General features: G+C 42.4%; 4 protein-coding genes across 4 annotated transcripts; 2 read left to right on the top strand and 2 right to left on the bottom strand.

Moving 5' to 3' along the window:
* Window positions 1–363: 363 nt before the first annotated feature.
* On the top strand, window positions 364–1,609 carry LOC125021509 (olfactory receptor 52D1-like). The gene has a single exon (XM_047607617.1). The coding sequence runs from the start codon at window positions 535–537 to the stop codon at window positions 1,495–1,497; it is 963 nt and encodes a 320-aa protein (XP_047463573.1). The 5' UTR covers window positions 364–534; the 3' UTR covers window positions 1,498–1,609.
* A 4,408-nt stretch (window positions 1,610–6,017) lies between these two features.
* LOC125021646 (olfactory receptor 52D1-like) lies at window positions 6,018–6,980 on the top strand. The gene has a single exon (XM_047607769.1). The coding sequence runs from the start codon at window positions 6,018–6,020 to the stop codon at window positions 6,978–6,980; it is 963 nt and encodes a 320-aa protein (XP_047463725.1).
* A 4,956-nt stretch (window positions 6,981–11,936) lies between these two features.
* Window positions 11,937–13,441, bottom strand: LOC125021566 (olfactory receptor 146-like). The gene has a single exon (XM_047607680.1). The coding sequence runs from the start codon at window positions 13,418–13,420 to the stop codon at window positions 12,479–12,481; it is 942 nt and encodes a 313-aa protein (XP_047463636.1). The 5' UTR covers window positions 13,421–13,441; the 3' UTR covers window positions 11,937–12,478.
* Window positions 13,442–21,131: 7,690 nt separating this feature from the next.
* Window positions 21,132–22,073, bottom strand: LOC125021520 (olfactory receptor 52N5-like). The gene has a single exon (XM_047607631.1). The coding sequence runs from the start codon at window positions 22,071–22,073 to the stop codon at window positions 21,132–21,134; it is 942 nt and encodes a 313-aa protein (XP_047463587.1).
* Window positions 22,074–23,019: the final 946 nt, after the last annotated feature.

Genomic DNA, 23,019 nt, shown 5'->3' with positions numbered 1-23,019 from the left:
AGGTGTCCAGAACCTTAAATCCTTCTGGTTCTCTGCAGCTGTTTGTACGTGTGGACGATGGATGTGTCTGTTAGCTGCAGATATGACTGAGTTTGTCCGTTTGTCTGCGGGTTGTTTCTGTTTCATCTCCTTATCATTAAATAAAGAAAGGAAGCCTGTGTCAAGTCGTGAGAAAAACAGACAATGTGGAAATTTTTAAAAGCAATCTAGAAACTGACCTTTTTAGACTCGCTTTCATCTGAATTTTAGTTATTTTTATCCCTTAGGTAATTATTCATTATAATTACAATTTATGCAGTTATTTTTATCTGTCTAGTGTTTCCTTAACTTCAAAGTGCTCTATACATAAAGTTTGATTGATTGATTGATTGATAATACTGAATACTGTTTGTCAATGTTTGATCTCCATGTTCAAATATACGTTTTAATTTATTCATTTATTCACAAAGTGTCTTTGCAATCTTTCCTTTTTTGATATTTCTGAATCTTTGAATCTCTTTTGTCCACACCAGGTTTGAATTAACCCCATGAACGATGGAAAACGAGACTTTAGACACAGCCGTCCTGATCCTGGAGGGGTTAATGGTCAGCCCGCAGTCCTCTGTTCCAGCCTTCGTCATCCTCCTCGTTCTCTACGTCTTCATCATGGTGTCCAACATGGGCCTGGTGGTGCTGATCTTCACGGACAGGAGCCTCCATCAGCCCATGTACCTGCTCTTCTGTAACATGAGCATCAACGATGCATTCGGGGCCTCGACCATCATCCCCCGCCTGCTGAGCGACATCTTCCTTCCGAGCTCAGAGCGTTACATTTATTACTATGACTGCGTGGTCCAAGCCTTCTGCGCCCACTTTCACGCCAGCAACACCCACACCGTGCTCATGATCATGGCGTTCGATCGCTACATGGCCATCTGCAACCCGTTGCGCTACGCCACCATCATGACCACCCGCATGGTGGCGGGGCTGTCGGTGGCGGCCTGGGCCGTGTCCTTGTTCTTGGTAACGATCCTGCTGGGCCTCAGCATCCGCCTGTCCCGCTGCAGGAGGGTCATTTTCAACCCGTTCTGCGACAACGCCTCCTTGTTCAAGCTTTCCTGTGAGAGCGTCCTCATCAACAACATCTACGGCCTCAGCTACACCGTGGTGCTGCTCGGCTCGTCCCTCGGCAGCATCGTGCTCACCTACCTGAGGATCGCCATGGTGTGTCTGAGCAGCCGGAACAAGTCTGTGAACAGCCGGGCACTGCAGACCTGCGCCACCCATCTGGCCATGTACATCATCATGATAGTGTCAGGTAGCATCATCATCATCCTCCACCGCTTCCCTCAGCTGTCCGCCCACAGGAAACTGGCATCCATCATGTTCCATGTGGTCCCCCCCACCATGAACGCCATCATCTACGGGCTACAGATCAAAACGGTCAGAGAGAAAATTCTCATCCTGTTCACCAGGAACTCAGTGACTGTCGGAGATCTACGGGTAAATAAACTGTAATAAATCAATGTTAACTTCCACTCAGCAATTATTCACTATGTGCTACATAAAATATCGTTAGCCCAATAGCAAAACTGCCTAAGTCATATTTGAACATTTTCAGAAATTTTGGTTTTCAATTTCTTTCTTTCTGTTTATTTGATGAGGACATTGATGAACATTCAGTACAAATACATGACGTCATGTCAATGTGCTAGGTTTAGCACAAAGCTAATTTTGATTTTCCATCTGTAGTCCTCACATTAAAAGACAGACAAGATACAGTCGCCTCCAAAAGTATTGGAACACTAAGGCAAATTCCCTTGTTTGTGTTGTTCACTGGAGACATTTGGGTTTAAGATCAAAAGATGAGTATGAGACAAGAGTTCAGAACGTCAGCTTTTATTTCCTGGTATTTACATGCAGATGTGTCAAACAGCTCAGGACATACCACCCTTTGTTTGAACCCACCCATTTTTCAAGTGAGCAAAACTACTGGAACATGTGACTGACAGGTGTTTGTTGTTGACCAGGTGTTGCCTTTAAGGTCGATTGTTCAAACAGTAAATAGCTGCATGAGTGGTCTACTGTTTGGCCTGGGTTGAAACCTATAAAGTTGCATTTCTTGTTAAAGAGGATAAACCAACATGAAGATCAGAGAGCTGTCTATGGCAGAAAAGAAGGAAAATCAATCTGAGCCACTGGACAAACATTTGGCAAAGCACCACAACAATGTGGAACGTCCTGAATGAGAAAGAAACTACTGGTGAACTGAGCAACAGATGTGGAACAGGTCGGCCAAGGAAAGCAACAGTAGCTGATGACAGAAATATGGTGAGAGCTGAAGAAAAACCCTAAAACATCAGTAAGTGACATCACTAACCACCTCCACAGTGCAGGGGTGAAGGAATCACAGTCCAGTGTTAGAGGAGACTCAGAACAGAAACATAGAGGCCAAACCAACATATACAAACCACTCATCAGCAGGAAGAATCAGAGGCCAGACTGAAACATGCAAAGAAGAACAGAGATGAGCCACAAACGTTCTGGAACACAATCTTATGACTGATGAGACCAGATTAATCTCTACCACAGTGATGGAGAAAGAAAGGAACTGCTCATGATCCGAAGCATAAGCTCATCTGTGAAGCCTGGTGGAGGTCATGTCATGGCCTGGGCGTGATGAAACAGGCTCATTCATATTTACTGATGATGGAACTGATGATGGTAACAGCAGAATTAATTCTGAACATTTTATCAGTTTACGGAGAAATGCATCCAAACTAATGAGGAGGAATTTTATCCTGCAGCAGGACAATGACCCAAAGCAAACTGCCTACAAAACAAAGGACTTCATCAGGGAACAAAGTGGAAGGTTTTAGACTGCACAAGTCAGTCACCTGACCTTAACCCTACTGAGCAGCATTTCACCTCCTGAAGAGGAGACTGGAGGGAGAAACCCCCCGAAACAAACAAGAACTGGAAGAAGCTGCAGTAAAAGCCTGGAATAGTTCACACATGAAGAATGCAACAGTTTGGTGTCAATGGGTCTCAGGCTGGAGGCCGTCACTGCTAGGAAGGGTTATACTACCAAACATTAAATGTTATTTACTTTAAGATCATTTATTCCATTACTTTTGTTCACCTAAAAATGCTGTGGTGTAATACCAATGGTGATATATCCCGAGCTGTTTAACACATCTCAATGTAAATACCAGGAAATAAAAGCTGACGTTCTGAACTCTGGTCTCATACTCATCTTTTGATCTTAAACCCAAATGTCTTCAGTGAACAACACAAACAAGGGAATTTGCCTTAGTGTTCCAGTACTTTTGGAGGCGACTGTACACCATAGATCAGTGTTTCTCAGTTCCGGTCGTGTAGGGCAGTGGGTCCCGAGGACCAGAATTCAGAAACACTGCCATAGATGACAATGAAATCATGTTCAAGGGCATTTTTCATGTTCTGCTAACTTAAAGTCATCTCCTCTGTAGAACAAACCAGAAGCAGCCTTTCTGCCTTCCAGGTCATTTACCTCAGCAGGAGGAGGACGTCCTCCAGAGGGTTGTATAGTCTCAAAGCAAACAATAATATTGAAGAACTTTCTCTTAATGTCTAGTTAGCACAACATAAGTGTTAATGTTGTACAAGGAGGTCTTTCAAATTAAATATAAAACATATTTTTCACGTTATAACTTTCAGAAGAGAAGCCCTTTGGACTTTTCTTATGTTATAGTGTCTAGTGTTCACTGTAAAACCTGAAGAAACTCTTAATATGGCCTTGGTGTTTGCACAGCTTCCACATGCTACATCCTCTAGTAAGGCCATTTATGCAACATCTTAGTCCACATTTTTTGCCCCTGAGGGAACTATCAACAGTTCATAGTGTTGTGTAGCCAAACATAAGGTTCAGAGGGGAAGGCTGGAAGTGTTTAAAACTAGTCACATTGAAGGTTCCATGCAGACTCGGGGGATATGTGATGTTTTGAATAAATTTAATGAAAGTGTTTTTGATGAACAGGTTGACTGTTTGTTCAGATCATCATTTCAACAAGTTGTGGGCAGACAAATATAAGAGACATTTTCCTCTTGCTGCTCCTTTTTCATTCATGGAGATGTTGATTTGAAAGTGTAATGTGCATTTATGTACAAATTCTGTTGTCCACTTAAATGTAAGGAACAAATAAACAAATAAATAAATATTAGAGTCAGTTCTACTTTACGCCACTATGAATGAACATTTTGAAAAATTCCCTCAAGGTGTTTTAGAGATATCACGAGAATATGAGTAGAGAAAATCAAGAATATTAACTGTCTCATGAATTCTGTAGGGCAAGAACCTGGAGAATGTTCTCATCAGCCAATCAGGAGGTGTTATTGTTAGCTGGGAGGCTAGGAAGCTATGAACAGATAGTGCTAGCTGGGCTAGGAAGCTATTAACAGATACTGTTACCTGGGAGGCCAGGAAGCTATGAAAAGATACTGTTAGCTGGGAGGCCAGGAAGCTATGAACAGATACTGTTAGCTGGGAGGCCAGGAAGCTATGAAAGATACTGTTAGCTGGGAGGGTAGGAAGCTATGAAGAGATAGTGCTAGCTGGGGTAGGAAGCTATTAACAGATACTGTTACCTGGGAGGCCAGGAAGCTATGAAGAGATACTGTTAGCTGGGATGCTAGGAAGCTATGAACAGATACTGTTAGCTGGGAGGCCAGGAAGCTATGAAAGATACTGTTAGCTGGGAGGCTAGGAAGCTATGAAAAGATACTGCTAGCTGTGCTAGGAAGCTATTAATAGATACTGTTAGCTGGGATGAATGAATGATTGAATGATTGAATGAATTGCCAATGTTGTGGAAACAACTAAATTGCCAAGATAGAGTTTGTACGTATAGAAAATAGTGTAAAAACGAATAAAGTAGCTTTAAAAGTACATTTGACAAAGTTGAACAAGTGCAACACACTCTCATCCAACATATGTTCATACATTCATGTCCCATTATGGCTCATTGCTATTTACATTGTTGTGTGTAGATGCTGCATATTGTTTGCAGTGACAGTGCTTGTGCTGTGTTCAGTGTGGCTATTTGATGTGGATAAAGACTATTTCCAGGACGTCTCCTTCGGGACAACAACAACCACAATAGTTATAAAACACCAGCCAGACTCAGACGTGGGTGGAGAAGTTTCACGTCATCAGGTGAGTGTCAGATGTCGGCAGGTCGTGATGCTCCAGAAGAGTCTCCTGATCCTGGTTCAGTCACACTTCATTTCTCTCTTAAATGTCCTCTTATAACTCTCATACTCTTTTTATTTATTCAGGCATGTTGCAGGATCAACCTATTTTGTTTTTGTTCTCTAATCTTTAAATCTCGATTTTAAAGTTAACTTGAACGTTGTTGCACACTTTTCAAACTGTTTTAATTGAATCATCGGCCTTAGATGTTCTCAGAGTCACTTTCCTCTGATGCGTGCGTCGACAGCTTTGCAGCTTCAATCTTAGGTAGAAAATTCTCGTCCCACCTTCTCATGATGCTAAATATCTAAATATCTCTCGCTCTTAAATGTATCATGTATTATATCGTTAGCCTTGCAACATAATTGCCTAAGTGATATAAGTGATAATGGAACATTTTTGGAAAAAACACATATTTCTTCTAATGCTCACGTCGAGAATACAACAAAGTCTTGAGGAAAACAGACAATGTGAACATTTTTTAAGCAATCTAGAGACTGACCTTTTTAGACTGAATTTTATTTATTTTTCATCCTTTAGGTAATTATTCATTATAATTATAATTTATGCAGTTTTTTTTATCTGTCTAGTGTTTCCTTAACTTCAAAGTGCTCTATACATAAAGTTTGATTGATTGATTGATTGATAATACTGAATCCTGTTTGTCAATGTTTGATCTCCATATTCAAATATACGTTTTAATTTATTCATTTATTCACAAAGTGTCTTTGCAATCTTTCCTTTTTTGATATTTCTGAATCTTTGAATCTCTTTTGTCCACACCAGGCTTAAATGAACCCCGTGAACGATGGAAAACGAGACTTTAGACACAGCCGTCCTGATCCTGGAGGGGTTAATGGTCGGCCCGCAGTCCTCTGTTCCAGCCTTCGTCATCCTCCTCGTCCTCTACGTCTTCATCATGGTGTCCAACATGGGCCTGGTGGTGCTGATCTTCACGGACAGGAGCCTCCATCAGCCCATGTACCTGCTCTTCTGTAACATGAGCATCAACGATGCGTTCGGGGCCTCGACCATCATCCCCCGCCTGCTGAGCGACGTCTTCCTTCCGAGCTCAGAGCGTTACATTTATTACTATGACTGCGTGGTTCAAGCCTTCTGCGGTCACTTTCACGCCAGCAACACCCACACCGTGCTCATGATCATGGCGTTCGATCGCTACATGGCCATCTGCAACCCGCTGCGCTACGCCACCATCATGACCACCCGCATGGTGGCGGGGCTGTCGGTGGCGGCCTGGGCCGTGTCCTTGTTCTTGGTAACGATCCTGCTGGGCCTCAGCATCCGCCTGTCCCGCTGCAGGAGGGTCATTTTCAACCCGTTCTGCGACAACGCCTCCTTGTTCAAGCTTTCCTGTGAGAGCGTCCTCATCAACAACATCTACGGCCTCGGCTACACCGTGGTGCTGCTCGGCTCGTCCCTCGGCAGCATCGTGCTCACCTACCTGAGGATCGCCATGGTGTGTCTGAGCAGCCGGAACAAGTCTGTGAACAGCCGGGCACTGCAGACCTGCGCCACCCATCTGGCCATGTACATCATCATGATAGTGTCAGGTAGCATCATCATCATCCTCCACCGCTTCCCTCAGCTGTCCGCCCACAGGAAACTGGCATCCATCATGTTCCATGTGGTCCCCCCCACCATGAACGCCATCATCTACGGGCTACAGATCAAAACGGTCAGAGAGAAAATTCTCATCCTGTTCACCAGGAACTCAGTGACTGTCGGAGATCTACGGGTAAATAAACTGTAATAAATCAATGTTAACCTCCACTCAGCAATTATTCATCATGTGCTACATAAAATACCTAATAGCATATTTGAACATTTTCAGGAATTTCAGTTTTCAATTTCTTTCTTTACTGTTTATTTGATGAGGACATTGATGAACATTCAGTACAAATACATGACGTCATGTCAATGTGCTAGGTTTAGCACAAAGCTAATTTTTATTTTCCATCTGTAGTCCTCACATTAAAAGACAGACAAGATATACCATAGATAACAATTTTTCATGTTGTGCTAACTTTAAATCATCTCCTCTGGAGAACAAACCAGAAGCAGCTTTTCTGCCTTCCAGGTCATTTACCTCAGCAGGAGGAGGACGTCCTCCAGAGGGTTGCATAGGCTCAAAGAAGAACTTTCTCTTAATATCGTGTTAGCACAACATAACTGTTAAGGTTTGAGGTATTTTAAATTAAATATAAAACTTTATCAGAAATTGATCAGATTATAACCTTCAGAAGAGAGGCCCTTTGGACTTTTCTTATGTTACAATGTGTAGTGTTCACTGTAAAACCTGAAGAAACTCTTAATACTTAAGTATTATAGTAAAGATGTGTCTTCAATGTTGGGACTCAACCCATTGAAAATGGAGGACAAGGCTGCACGGGCCCCTTTTTTCCCCCAGATAAAGAAGGCCTTTGAACACAACCTCCCAGCAGCCATCACCTTTTTTCACCTAGGGATGAAACCTCCACTCTTGACCCCCATTGGTCACTGTATGGCCAAGACCTCTGAGGTCATAAAGCCAATAAAAGGGAGAGATGCTCCTCTTCTCACCCTCTTCTCCCATCATTCTTACTCATTTCTCACAGTAACAGGAGCTGCTGCTCCTCGCTCTTCTCTCTCCAGCTTCCATGAGTCCTGCACAAAGCAGAGGCCTCCACTGGACTGGACCTTGGTAACGACGCAAAACTCCAAGCATATTTCAACCTTGCCAATGTTTGATTGATCTTTCCAATAAACTTTCTTTGAAGCTTTGCTCATCTGTTTATGATGTACAAGAGTGAATATGCAAACCTCTACGCTGTAGAACTCTCAAATCCTTCAAATTTGCTGCTATTAATAAGGTGACATTGTTTGTGATTATTAAGTTAATTATTAATCAAGGTTCTGTGTTGATAGTTAGCATACCCACCTGTATGAGACAAAGTTTTGGTAAATTGGCTGTCTGGGGCCCCAAGGTAGATTTAATGTTAATTAAATCCCATTAATTTTTATAGTAATTATTAATATTTCAATTTTAATATTTTACTATTTTTATAGCCAATAACCCGTCTGAGTGCACTGTAAACATAAATGGTGCCCCGTGTGAGGCAGTGTACTGTTGTCATTTATTCACAATTGTGCAATATTAATTTTGAGCAAAACATTGGACATTAATGAAAGTGTAATCCAAAGCTGAACTGAACTCAAAAGTTCACATTCAACAGAGCTAGTCTGCTACAAGAGTAGACATCCAGCTTTATGTGAAGAAAGTGCACTGTGCTGAATTTGATTTGTTTCACGTGGTTTTGCTAAAACTGTTTGGAGAATTAAGCCCTTTTTGCTGCGACTGTTGCTAGGCTTTCCAGTTGAGTCTTCTCAGTAGGAAATTAAGAATTCCTGCCCCGCATTTGAATACCAGGTATTTAATGCCACTTTGTCGAACTGTCAGATTTAGTTGTTAATTTAAGTGCTCCCCTTTTCCTTAACTTTAAGACACAGCATGCCATCGGCCCTACACTTAACACCACTTCCTCCTACAATCAGAGATAACATCCAGACACTGAGCGCAACCGCCATGTCCAAAAGCTGCATAGGGATAGACATTCACACAGTAGAAACTGTAGGAAGCCTTATAATTAAATTGTGGCCCAGAACTCTCTATCTCCAGCTGTCAGGAGTGTTACAGCCCTGAGCCACATGTGAGGAAACACCAAAGACACAAAAGCTCCAGAGCTTCCTCCTCACACTATTGACAGTCACACAAGTACTAGCATAGGATTTCTTGGTTTTCTTGCAGTTAGTTTTCTCCAATTTCTTCCGGATCTACTCCTCTGCAGTATTCTGTTAGTGACATTGTATACACCATTAGACACCTATCATGACGTGTCATTTCAGGTGCCACACCCTTTCCCATCATAGCATCACTAACACTCAAATTCCATCACTCACACTGATGAATGACTAGAAGATATTGTTTGGTTTCTGTTATGTTTCATTCTGAATGTATGTGGATTTTGTTCTTTAATCTGTCTATGCTTAGTCAAGATAGAAACCAAATGCCCAGCTGGTTTGTGAACTGCCCAGACATGATTTTGAATGAATTATGGACTATGGTGCTCACAGGATCACACATCAAGTGGGCCCATTCAAAATGGAGGACAAGGCTGCATGGCTTCCTTTTTCCCCCAGACAAAGAAGGCCTTTGAACTCAACCTCCCAGCAGCCGTCACCTTAATACACCTAGGGGTGAAACCTCCACTCTTGATCCTGGCCGTATGACCCAGACCTCTGAGGTCATAAAGCCAATGAAAGGGAGAGATGCCCCTCTTCTCTCTTTCTTCTCTCATCATTCTTACTCTTTTCTCACCATGGCAGGAGCTGCTGCTCCTCGCTCTTCTCTCTTCAACTTCCATGAATCCTGCACAAAGCAGAGACCACTGGACCGGACCTTGGTAACGACGCGAATGCCTACCAGAGTTTTTAAGGACGGAAACAACTACCATGACACAAAGTCTGCTCGTTGAGATAAAAAGTAACGGAGCCACAAAGCAAAGCAGAACAACCATTTGAGTCTTCAAGGAGAACCAAGGACTCTCCTCAATGAAACTGGAACTGCACAGCCAGGACAGCTATAGTTCATTCGACAAGGACAACAACAAATGGACTTTGCAACGCAGCAACAGCAGGGCCTGCAAATCAGCACGCCAACCAGCATGTTCTCTTCTTCATGTGACTTGGTAGCTGGGCCTAGTTAGCATATCTTGCACATACCTTGACTAAGCATCGAGCGCTTCAATCTTAGCAATGTATATATAGATTGAAATCAGTGAAATACTTATGCTTTGATGTTGTTGTTTATAGCCTATAGTCAGTTAACCTGTAACTTGAATTTGTGAATTTTGTGGTGAAAAGGACACACCTTTGTTCACCTCCCCCCAATAACGTGCCTGAGTGCATTGTGAATAGCGCCATATATGTCAAATAGAGCCCGACATTTATAGTGCATAACCTTGATCGGCACTGTCTGTAGGAGGCAGTGTACAATTCCCAACATAAATTGTGCTTCTGTGTGAGGCATCATATTCTTCACATTCTTAGTAATATATTTACATTATAGTTGTGCCAGAGCACAACCACACTGTATGTTGTTGCATATTGTCCTGCAGAGAGTTTAATATGTGCACGGAAATGAAGAGGAATATTTATAATATATCTATGTTCTTTTAGGATTATATGGCAAGTTGTTTCTGGTATCATTTCTAAAAGGTTTGCGGGCATGGCATTTTCAAAACACACATTTTTTTTTTTAATGCACAATTAAAATTATTCAGTCAGGGGTTGTTCTGATTATTACAGGGATAAAAACCCGGAAGCCAGATCATATTTTCCTCCTCCTCTTAATTATAATTATTATTGTTCATGTCAGAAAGTTTATCCAGTGCCGCTCCGTTGGGAACAGATTCTGCTCCAATCAGATTGTTTGTGTGTGGGGTTTAATGTGGTGATGGACAGAAGCGTAATAGTACACTCCGTCTGAATTAGCTCATAACTATACGTCTCTGATTGGTCAGAGGGCGAGCCAGTTGATGCAGAGGTTTTTCTTTTTCTTCTGGATCATAATGAAATCAAGATGTTACAGGTTAATCAGGTTGGTTGTATCCTTCACCCCCATGATAATGCACCGGCAGCCTGACTGGGTGACCAGTGGTCCATCATGTGTCATGTCGTCTTACTAGCCCTGAAGCCCATCATCTATGGGCTGCAGTCTAAAGAACACTAGAAGATCATGAGCATGTTTGACCGCAAGAACATCATGACTAGTTGAAGAGTCAGGATGGACGAAACTTTCCAGAAATAACTTGACAATATTAGGGAGAACCATAGACGGCTTAAAAACAACTATTATGCAAACTGTTGGGCTGTGAAAAGACTAAAGAACATCCCATTAGTCATTTGGAGCTGAAGACTAGACAAGTGTAATTTTTGCACTTTGCAAATTCATCCTGAAACTGAACTATATGTTTGACACTTCTGCTTTAGACATCACTTTCATCCAGAGCATTTAATGTTTTTATTAGATTCTGATATTTTTATGCTGCTTGGTTTCTTTCTTGAAGGTTGAAAGGTTATCCAGGTCAGATTGGATGTAATGATGAAGCCGCAGTAAAATCATGTAATAATGTGAATTCCCAGAAGTATTAAACATCACACTGCATAAAAAAATGAAAACTTTAGTCTGTATGTGTCTACGTCATTATTTTATCAAAGCAACAAGAACAACTTTTACTAAATAATATCAAATGTCTTCAAACCTCTAGTTTTCAATATAAATCATATTCGGGTTATTTTAGATAATTAACAATTACAGGGTCAAATTGTCTAATGATTTAATTACTGGAGTGTTGAGACATCTGCAGGAACACAGTGATTGACTGGCCACTTGGCACCTTAGCATTTACTAATAATTATAATTATTAGTATTATCAAGTATCAAGTATTATAAATATTATAATATTATAATGCTGGATAGCTTGAAACATTCACAATTAATTAAAACATGAAAGACAAGACAACTGATTTATAGTTTTTATTGCTGATCATTACATTCAGACTGAGCAGTGTGCAGCAGGTTTCTCATGTTTTGTCACTTTTAAACACGATTTCTGAATAAAATTGATCCACCTCAAGAACCTCAGTTGGTGCAACTTTACCACGATAAAAAACAGGAAAAAAAGAACAACATGCACCAAAGGTAACATCTGCAATCAGGGCTTGTGTTCTATACAAAGAGTTTACAACACAAGAAAAGAAACCTGTGAAATGCATTTAAAGATCTTTCACAGATGGCCTAAAGACAACACTTTTCAAAAATTAACTTTTTACCTCTTTAACTAAATAATTAGATTCCAGCTCATTGTTTTGGTGCACAAACACATTTGGGACAATCACATGTAGAATCTAAAGGACTAAAACGTTTGCACACTACCGTTGATTCTGGAAATGGATTTTAAGATCATGTTGTGAGTTTAACATCATCAAGATGTTCATAAACTGAGGCTGCAAGTGTCAATGTGAGACCTTCACAGACAAATTTATCCAGAATCCCACACCATTAAAACATTGACGATGCAACAGAAGTGAAATCCCATCTATTTGTCATTTTTCCAACAAGTTCAGATTTATTTTTAGTCTCGGGAAGATCAAGTAAAAAAAAAAAAAAATTTCACCATGCAATGCAATTTAATTAACAGAGCGATGGAGTTAAAATGTCGGTTTGACTTTCTTACGTCTGAACATGTTGGACAAACACTTGCTGATTTCCTGAGACTGCAGTCCGTAGATGACCGGATTGAGGCTTCCAGGGACGACATTAAAGAGGATGGCTGAGATCTTTCTGGACTCCGTGTACTCGGGGTAACGGTGCAGGATGATAGGGATCAGGCCACTGATCAGCATGATCAAATATAGACAGAGGTGAGTGCTGCAGGTCTTCAGGGCTTTACTGTTCAAAGACTTGCTCTTGCTGATCAGGCAGGCTGCAGTGATTTTAGAGTAGGTGAGAATTACACTGCCGGTTGAGGATGAGAGCAGCACCACGGTGTAGGTTAGGCCATAGATGTTGTTGATGACCACGCTCTCACAGGAAAGTTTGAACAGAGAGGCGTTGTCACAGAAAGTATTAGAGATCAGAGAGCGGCATCGAGTCAGGCGTATGGTCAGACCGAGCAGAATCCCAACCAAGACCAAGGCCGACCCCCACGCAGACACCGTTAGTTTCAACACCATCTTGTCCGTCATGATGGTGGTATACCGCAGAGGATTGCAGATGGCCACGTATCGGTCGAAGGCCATGATCATGAGCACGGTGTGGGCGTTAGTGCCAAACATGTGTCCGGTAAAAGCTTGGGCCACGCACTCGTAGTAATGAATGAGGCGCTCAGACGGAGGCAAGGTGATATCCACCAGCAGCCGGGGCAGCATTAAGGAATTTCCAATCACATCATTTACCGACAGGTTGCAAAAGAGAAGGTACATTGGCTGGTGGAGGGTTTTCTCTGCCAAAATCAAAACCACAATACCCATGTTGGTGATCATGATGAAGATGTAAGTGAAGAGGATGGCAAAGAAGACGGGGTACTTGCTGGTTTTGGTGACCCTCAGCCCCTCAATCTGCAGAGTGAGGCTGTTTGTGTAGTTTTCCATCTGAGCTGCAGAAAAAGAAAAAAAAACAGAGAGAAAGGAAAACGTCAGCAACAATCTACATTAACACCATAAAACACAAACATGAAGAAAGAGATAAAAGGATAACACACACCAGATTCAAAGTTTCTGTCAACCTTCTCAACAGCAGGTTAGACAAAGCAGATGTAAAATGTAAAAGGTAATGTCGAAGCCTTCAGGTCTTCTCCTTCAGGCCTCCTTGACACAATCAGCTCTTGGAAGTCTGTTTTATGAGCTTCACATCCTCTGGGAGAACCTAGATCATTACACAACGAAACACTATGCAGCATCCATGGGGTTAATCAAAATGTTCAACAATATTATTGAAAGTTTAGCAGTAATGTGGATTCCTCTTAACTATTGCTCTTCTGTCCTGGGGTTAGTTTCTTCGACAAGAGGGACTATTTTATGATCAAACTGCTGCAGCTGAAGACTGAAACAAAATAAAAACATATGAATGCAGGTTGTTTTGTATTTGGATGTTGTTGCACTGGTTCACTGGTGATATTCAGTCCATCATGAGGAATTGTCTGATTTAACAAGAATTGCACTGGTCATCTAAAGCACTAACATTTCTAATTTAGTCCTTCTCCAAAAGTAAATACTTGAAAAAATGTCTGTGTGCAGCATGGCACCAACATGGCTGTTAACAACTGGCTTAGGTTAATTGTGGTGTCCAACAAGGCTCCATTCTTGTTTCTTTTTACTGACTTGTTTCTTTCACATCAGCATTTTTTCCATTTCATATTTTCTGACTTATTCATTATTTCAGTTGAATTTCTTAAAGTCCACAGTTCTTTGTCCTCCTGCAATGATGTTATCAATATTTCAACATTTCTTTTCATGTCCATTGTCCATTACGTCCATTTGTGTGAAATGATTGGAGTTATTGTTATTGTTTTTTTTTTTTTAAATAATAATAATACTACATTTTATTTATAAGTGCCTTTCGGAACCTCAAGGTCACTTTAAAACGACATAAAATGAAGGTGAAATACAAAAGTGAAATTGTGGAGTTGCTGAGGGTTAGTGAGAAGCTGTGGGATTTGGAAAGGGTAGATTTTGTGCCAACCAGGAGGATTTTTTGGTTTTTCGAGTGTTGAAGAAAGGATGTAAAGAGGAAGGTGGGTTGGACGGAGTGAGATGGGATTTGAAGGAAGAAGTAGGAGAGTTGGGTTGTACGTGTATAGCAGTGAAAGCTTATGTTGTATTTTCTGAGGATGTGGCCAAGGGAAAGGATGTAAATAAGGAAAAGGTGGGCTCCTAGGACAGAGCCTTGGAGAATGCCGGATGTGACGGGGAAGAGTTAGGAGCAGTGGGAGTTGACCTTGATGTAGTGGATGCGTCTTGAGAGGTATGACTTGTGCCAGAGGAGAGATGTGTCAGTGATGCCAATGGCGGAGAGTCTGTTGATGAGAATTGAGTGGGAAATTGTATCGAAGGCTGCGGTTAGGTCGAGGAGGATGAGGATGGACAGGAAACTGGAATCAGTAGCAGTTAGGAGGTCGTTGGTAATTTTAAGTAGAGCTGTTTCTGTGCTGTGGCGGGGGCGGTGTCAGGCCGTGACTCGAAACAGGACTCAGAATGCAGAGATATCGAATGACAAAAGGCTTTTATTGGATTCTCCGGAGATCCCACACAGAGAGACCAACAAATGGCTACAAAAAACCTAGACGCTACTCTGACTACTGAGAACGAAAAACTCTCCAGGAGGAGGAAAACTCAAATCAAAGAAACAAATCGAAAAAACACAAAAACACTCCGAATGGAGGAAAACCTCAGGACTAAGGATCTAAACTAAGGAAAGAATTAACAAAGAAAAATTCTCTCTTCGAGAGGAATAACTGGCTTACTTGGCAACTTCAATGGGTGTAGACATGAAACAAGGCTCGGGTGCAAGTCGAGGACGATAACACTCTGGCACAAGACAAGGGGAACACAGACTACTTAAACACATGGAGGGAAGTAGGGGACAGGTGGAAACACTTAGGGCAATCAGACTGAGACACATGAGGAAGGGCAAGTGACCTGAAACGAGAGGAGAATTACTTTTCAAAATAAAACAGGAAATGACAGGACAAAACAAACCCAAGACAAGACACCCTCACCACGGTGTGACAGGCGGAAACCAGGCTGAAATTCTTCGTAGAGTTTATTCTGGGATAAGTTGGAGTGCAGCTGAGAGACGATTGTTTTTTCTGTGATTTTGGATAAGAAGGGGAGATTTGAGGTTGTTGAAATCATTGGAATCTGAGCCAGGTTTTTTGAGAATAGGGGTTATGGCAACTGTTTTGAGCAATTAGGGAAGTATGCCGGAGGAGAGCGAGGAGTGGAGGATAGCGGTTATTACTGGTGCTAGGGCAGGGAGACAGGCTTTAACTAGGGATGTGGGAAGGGGATCCAGGTGGCAGTTGGAGGGCTTTGATTTCAGGATAAGGGCAGTGACTTCTGTATGGTAGGGAGTGTGAAGGAAGTCAAAGGGCGGAACCAGCTACAGGAGAGAACAGGTGAGTTAAAGTTGAGGGGGCAGTGAGGGAGAGTTGTTGGTGGATTTTTGAGATTTTCTCTGTGAAGAATGACAAAAGTGAATTGCAGAGGGAGTCGGAGAGGGGGAGAGAGGCTAAAGGGTCTGGAGGATGTGTGAGTTTTTGGACCAGGGGGAACAGGGACCTTGAGTTTCCAGTGTCAGATGATATGAGCTTAGTGTAGTATGAGGTTTTGGCTGAGGAAAGAGCTTCTTTGTACTGTAGGATGTGGCTTTCATAGAGATCTTTGTGAACTGTGAAATGAGTTTTCTTAAAGAGGCATTCTAGTTGGCGTCCTTTGGCTTTAAGAGTGTGGAGGGCAGGGGTGAACCAGGGGGCAGAGGGGGCAGAGTGAGTCAAGGAAACAGAGCGGGTTTTCAGCGGGGCAAAGTCATGAGGAGACTGTGTAGATTGGAGTTGTAGTGGTTGACCAGATCATCGGGTGAGCAGTATGGGGCTGTTAGGAGGAGGCAGTCGATGGCAAGTGAGAGAGCATCAACATTTATGTTCTTGACGTTGCAGAAGGAGATCTGGTGGGGTGTATTGGTTTTTGAGTGGGGGAATGAAAGTTTTAAAAATATGGGGATGTGGTTTGAAAGAGGGAAGAGTGAAGAGGAAATATTGGAGGGGGTAACACCAGAACAGCAGATGAGGTCCAGCGTGTGACCTTTACAGTGAGGGGGAAAGTCGATAAGTTGTCGGATAGCAAAGCTGTCCAGACAGGAGGAGAAGTCGATTGTGAGAGCTGGAGGCATTGTCCATGTGTATGTTGAAATCTCCAAGTAAAATAATGTTGGCAGAGAAATTGCATAGGTGACAACTTACTTCTGGAATAAAGTCACTGTTAGGTTAGGGAGGGCGATAAACTATGGCAATGATAAGGGGGTATGAGCCGTTTATTAAATCTGCAGAGCATCTGAATGGGGACTGGAAGTCCCCATTCAGATGCTCTGCAGATTACAGTGATGGGGAAACATTCCAGGTGTTGCGGAACATTATTTCCAGGCCACTGCCTCGACCATTGAGATGAGGTTGTGATGAGAATGTGAAGTCAGAAAGTAGCGCTTCTTTGAGGGATGTGAAATCATTGGGCTGTAGAAGTGAGGGGATTTTATCCATGATGTCTGCGGCAGTCTGGTAGCATTGGAGAGTTGTTCCTGGTGAGGATGGTGACCCTGGAGACTGGCAGCTGATGGGAAGTTCTACTGGATCCGGGACTGGAGCACTGGAGGAACCAGTCACTAGTGGTAGCTGTGGATGTGGTTGCAGATGATGTCCACGTTGCAGCGTGAGGGTTAGGACCTTCACGGGGGCGTCTCCAGGTGCCGCAAGTAGAGAGAGGAGAGACTCCCCTGCCATCTCCTGGCTGCGCCCGAGTGCCTTGATACGCCAGCAAATCTTACCGTTTCAAGTGGTGCCAGGCTACTGGTGGATCCTGGAGTGGAAGTCACTGGATTCGCAGTTTGGGAGTTCACGGAGGCTTTGTCTGCTGAGGGGAACAGAGGACCGGGGCCTCCGTTGGGTGACTGGATGAGATACAGCGACGCCGCCAGCAGTGGTCTGCTTCTGTCTAGAGTTTGTCAGGATATGACAGGGCCTCGAAGCAGTTGTTGGAAAAGGTGAGGTAAACCAGAGAGAAACTGCAGCCACAGACCCTTTTCTTGCCATGGACCAGAACTTTGGACCAAAGTGGCTGTTTGTTGGGAGTGGAGCTGGATGAGGGGTGTGGGTTGCCGGGCTCCCATGGTACTGTGTCGTGGAGAGCTGCTTTAAGTGAGGCGATGTGGAGGGATTGTTTGTGTGCCACATTCAGGCAAGAGTCCAGCAGTTCAGTTTTGGATCCAAGCTCCTCGGAGAGTTTGCGGATGTCATCTCTAAGGTGAGTGATTGTTTTATGTCCTTTGCCTAGCTCATTGCAAGAGTCTTTGATAGCTCCTGGCAGAGCATGGAGAACAAGGTTAGCCACTAGTCATTCCGTTACCTTGTCTGGTAGTAGCTTCTCGCGATCCTCACGATCTGCCATGTTGTGCGATGTTAATGTAGGAAGATTGTTTGTCCTTGCATGCAGCTAAGTAACTCTTAAACTATCCTGAATGATAAAAAACATGTCGGCATTGTGCATAAAAATATGTGGTTTGTTTTGTGGAAAAGTATGTTATCTCTTTAACACATCTGTTTGTGTATGTTTATCTGAAAGAGAAGATCAGATTCTAAATTCAGTCTTTCACATATTTATCCCACACATGACGTAAATATTCTTTGTTACTCATTTTTTTTTTCCTCCCAGGATGATGAGGACATAGTGTAACTCACCCTTCTGTGAGTCTGATTGTTTGATGCTCATTGCCTTTCTTATTCAGTAAGACATGATGTTTATTTCATCAACTAAATCTCCATAAAGGAAGTAAAGAAGCTTCATTGTATATTATTATTTAGGGCTGACCGAAGTCAGAGGTTAATATGTCTTGGTTTTTGACACTGTCTATTTTGATGAATCTGTAACTGCTTGTTTAATTGTGGAGTCCCTCAGGGCTCTGCTATAGGTCCCCCATTCATGTTTCTTTTAATTTCAATGACACTGACTCGTTACTTTGCATCACTTTTTCCTACATTGATTTCTTTATTATTTTCAAACTTCTTTCTGACATAGACTTCAGTTGAAGTTTTCCATTTCTTTGTTAGTTTAAGTTAATTGTTTAAAAGTCAAGTGATGAAGCAAGGAGGTCTTTGAGTATTCAAGCCGACGTCACAAACACAGGAGCTGAACGAAACATCTGCAAAATGAAAATGACGTTTACTATATTACCATATTTGCTCAAAAACAAAGAAAACCTGTTGTTTGAACCACTCACCTCAAATCAGATGTGCAGGAAGAGGCAAGAGCTTACAGCAGACAGGAAGAAACATGTTTCATTGTTTGCCATACTGTAGAAGCTTTATATAAATGTAATGCTTTAATATCCTGAAGATTATTTATGTTATTTAAGAATTATTCATAGGCCCTCAGTTAGAACAGAAATGATGTGAAAGCTTTCAGTAGAGAAGAAGAGACATGATTATGTCTCTTTGTTCTATGTTTTGAGTTTCCTGTTTTAATTTGTTACGTTTCTTGATCTCCTTTTTGGTGTTTCTACCCGTGTTTTCCTTGATTGCTCATTGGTTTCTCCTTGTGTGACTGTTCTCATTAATTTCAGCCATGTTACCGTCTTCATGTTTTTTGTCCCCTTGTCTTATGTCCCGTTTTTGTCTCCAAGATCCATGCCATGTTCTTGATTATTTTGCCTTTTTGTAGTTGGGATGATCCTGCCTTGTCTGCAACGCTTTTTGTCCCTTTAAATAATACCTTTTGTTTGTTCACCAGCCTCATCTCCTTTGTCCTGTTTTGGGTCCTGTCCACCTGACAGCGACCTGTATGGACCCAGCAGACATTACCTTGTTTGATGAAGCTGCAGAAAAATGGTGAGTTGCTTGTATTACCATGAACTTATGCTGGAATACAAACCCTGGCTCAGGCCTGAGTTCCAGACACTTTTTGTTGGCAGTCACCTACCGAGTGCCGACCACATATTTGCTTTGCTTCAGCTAACCCCCAGTGACCTGTTCTGCACCAGAACTGCTCTTGCTCTGTCCCCGCCCCCGAGCCTGCTCCGGCCCACATCTCGGCCTCCGAGCCTGCTCTGGCCTATGTTTCCACCCACGTCTCGCCCTCTGGAGCAGCCCGCCATGTCTGTGTTTGTTTTCTGCCCCTCTGTCCTTGCACCCTTCGCACCCTATGCTTACATTTTTGAATTTTAGCCCTGCCTTTCCCTTTGTTCCCTGTTGCATCATTTTTGGCCTCAAGTCATGCTTTCGTTACCATGTTCCCATCTTCATGGTTTTTGTCTCCAAGATCAATGCCATGTTGAGTCTTTTGCCTTTTTGTAGATTGGATGATCCTTGATCTTATCTTTATTTAATACCTCTTGTTTGTTCAGTGGCCATAATAATGCATTGGTTTCACACAGCATATTATCATAGACACTCAGCGTGATTTACAATTAATTGTATTATTCGTTTGCTCACACAGTCTCATCCTGGTGGTAGTGAACTACCTCAGTCACAGCTACTGTGGGGCAGACAAACATGACAGCCAATCCACGCCTACGCTCTCTCCGACCAACATCACTCACTTGCAATCATACACAAGTTTCGTTCATACTGGGAGCAAGGTGCATTAAGTGTCTTGCCCAAGGGACACAACAAAGAATAACACTATTAAAATGTCTTCAAACCTCTCGTTTTCAATATAAAACATGATTCAATATAAAACATTTTAGATAATTAACAATTACAGGGTCAAACTGTCTAATGATTTAATTACTGGGGTGTTGAGACATCTGCAGGAACACAGTGATTGACTGGCCACTTGGCACCTTAGCATTTACTAAATGCTGGATAGCTTGAAACATTCACAATTAATTAAAACATGAAAGACAAGACAACTGATTTATAATTTTTATTCTTGATCATCACATTCAGACTGAGCAGTGTGCAGCAGGTTTCTCATGTTTTGTCACTTTTAAACACGATTTCTGAATAAAATTGATCCAACTCAAGAACCTCAGTTGGTGCAACTTTACCACGATAAAAAACAGGAAAAAAAGAACAACATGCACAAAAGGTAACATCTGCAATCAGGGCTTGTGTTCTATACAAAGAGTTTACAACACAAGAAAAGAAATCTGAGAAATGCATTTAAAGATCTTTCACAGATGGCCTAAAGACAACACTTTTCAATAAATTAACTTTTTAACCTCTTTAACAACATAATTAGATTCCAGCTCATTGTTCTGGTGCACAAACACATTTGGGACAATCACATGTAGAATCTAAAGAACTAAAACGTTTGCACACTACCGTTCATTCTGGAAATGGATTTTAAGATCCTGTTGTGAGTTTAACATTATCAAGATGTTCATAAACTGAGTCTGCAAGTGTCAATGTGAGACCTTCACAGACAAATTTATCCAGAATCCCACACCATTAAAACATTGACGATGCATCAGAAGTGAAATCCCATCTATTTGTCATATTTCCAACAAGTTCAGATTCATTTCAGTCTCGGGAAGATCAAGTAAAAAAATATATATTTCGGCATGCAATGCAATTAAATCAACAGAGCGATGGGGTTAAAATGCCGGTTTGACTTTCTTACGTCTGAATATGTTGGACAAACACTTGCTGATTTCCTGAGACTGCAGTCCGTAGATGACCGGATTGAGGCTTCCAGGGACGACATTAAAGAGGATGGCTGAGATCTTTCTGGACTCCGTGTACTCGGGGTAACGGTGCAGGATGATAGGGATCAGGCCACTGATCAGCATGATCAAATATAGACAGAGGTGAGTGCTGCAGGTCTTCAGGGCTTTACTGTTCAAAGACTTGCTCTTGCTGATCAGGCAGGCTGCAGTGATTTTAGAGTAGGTGAGAATTACGCTGCCGGTTGAGGACGAGAGCAGCACCACGGTGTAGGTTAGGCCATAGATGTTGTTGATGACCACGCTCTCACAGGAAAGTTTGAACAGAGAGGCGTTGTCACAGAACGGATTAGAGATCAGAGAGCGGCATCGAGTCAGGCGTATGGTCAGACCGAGCAGAATCCCAACCAAGACCAAGGCCGACCCCCACGCAGACACCGTTAGTTTCAACACCATCTTGTCCGTCATGATGGTGGCATACCGCAGAGGATTGCAGATGGCCACGTATCGGTCGAAGGCCATGATCATGAGCACGGTGTGGGCGTTAGTGCCAAACATGTGTCCGGTAAAAGCTTGGGCCACGCACTCATAGTAGTGGATGAGGCGCTCAGATGGAGGCAAGGTGATATCCACCAGCAGCCGGGGCAGCATTAAGGAATTTCCAATCACATCATTTACCGACAGGTTGCAAAAGAGAAGGTACATTGGCTGGTGGAGGGTTTTCTCTGCCCAAATCAAAACCACAATACCCATGTTGGTGATCATGATGAAGATGTAAGTGAAGAGGATGGCAAAGAAGACGGGGTACTTGCTGGTTTTGGTGACCCTCAGCCCCTCAATCTGCAGAGTGAGGCTGTTTGTGTAGTTTTCCATCTGAGCTGCAGAAAAAGAAAAAAAAAACAGAGAGAAAGGAAAACGTCAGCAACAATCTACATTAACACCATAAAACACACACATGAAGAAAGAGATAAAAGGATAACACACACCAGATTCAAAGTTTCTGTCAACCTTCTCAACAGCAGATTAGACACAGCAGATGTAAAAACTACAAGGTAATGTCGAAGCCTTCAGGTCTTCTCCTTCAGGCCTCCTCGACACAATCAGCTCTTGGAAGTCTTTTTTATGAGCTTCACATCCTCTGGGAGAACCTAGATCATTACACAATGAAACACTATGCAGCATCCAGGGGGTTAATCAAAACGTTCAACAATATTGTTGAAAGTTTAGCATTAGTGTGGACTTCATCTTAACCATTGCTCTTCTGTCCTGGGGATAGTTTCTTCGACAAGAGGGACTATTTTTTTCTTGTTCACCTTGTTATGATCAAACTGCTGCAACTGAAGACTGAAACAAAATAAATACATATGGATGAAGGTTGTTTTGTATTTAGATGTTGTTGCCCTGGTTCACTGGTGATATTCAATCCATCATGAGGAATTGTCTGATTTTACAAGAATTGCACTGGTCATCTAAAGCACTAACATTTCTAATTTAGTCTAATTTAGGGATAGGTACTAACAAAAAGGACCAGACACTGTTAAAGTATTGGGGAGGTCGTAGGCTTGGGAGAAGAGGTATGTTTTCAGACGGACTTGAATGTGGGGAGTGAGGGTGAGTCGCGTACAGGTTGGGGAAGAGAGCTCCAGAGTCGGGGTGCTGTTCGGGAAAAGGCTCTGTCACCGAAGGATTTGAGCTTGGATGTTGGTGCTGTCAGTGAGAGAGTGGAAGACGATCAGAGGGCACGGGTGGGGTGGTGGGCATAAGAAGGTCAGACAGGTAAGGGGGGGTATCTTGAAATTGATGCACTGTTTAATGGGGA

This window comes from Mugil cephalus, chromosome 15, assembly GCF_022458985.1.
Source record: "Mugil cephalus isolate CIBA_MC_2020 chromosome 15, CIBA_Mcephalus_1.1, whole genome shotgun sequence".
Classification (NCBI taxonomy): domain Eukaryota; kingdom Metazoa; phylum Chordata; class Actinopteri; order Mugiliformes; family Mugilidae; genus Mugil; species Mugil cephalus.
The sequence above is the reverse complement of the archived record's forward strand: the minus strand, read 5'-3'. Positions and strand labels throughout refer to the sequence as shown.

Bases quoted from the DNA above. Each gene is read 5' to 3' on its own strand.
- LOC125021566 (XM_047607680.1), bottom strand. From the start codon at position 13,420: ATGGAAAACTACACAAACAGCCTCACTCTGCAGATTGAGGGGCTGAGG.
- LOC125021509 (XM_047607617.1), top strand. From the start codon at position 535: ATGGAAAACGAGACTTTAGACACAGCCGTCCTGATCCTGGAGGGGTTA.
- LOC125021646 (XM_047607769.1), top strand. From the start codon at position 6,018: ATGGAAAACGAGACTTTAGACACAGCCGTCCTGATCCTGGAGGGGTTA.
- LOC125021520 (XM_047607631.1), bottom strand. From the start codon at position 22,073: ATGGAAAACTACACAAACAGCCTCACTCTGCAGATTGAGGGGCTGAGG.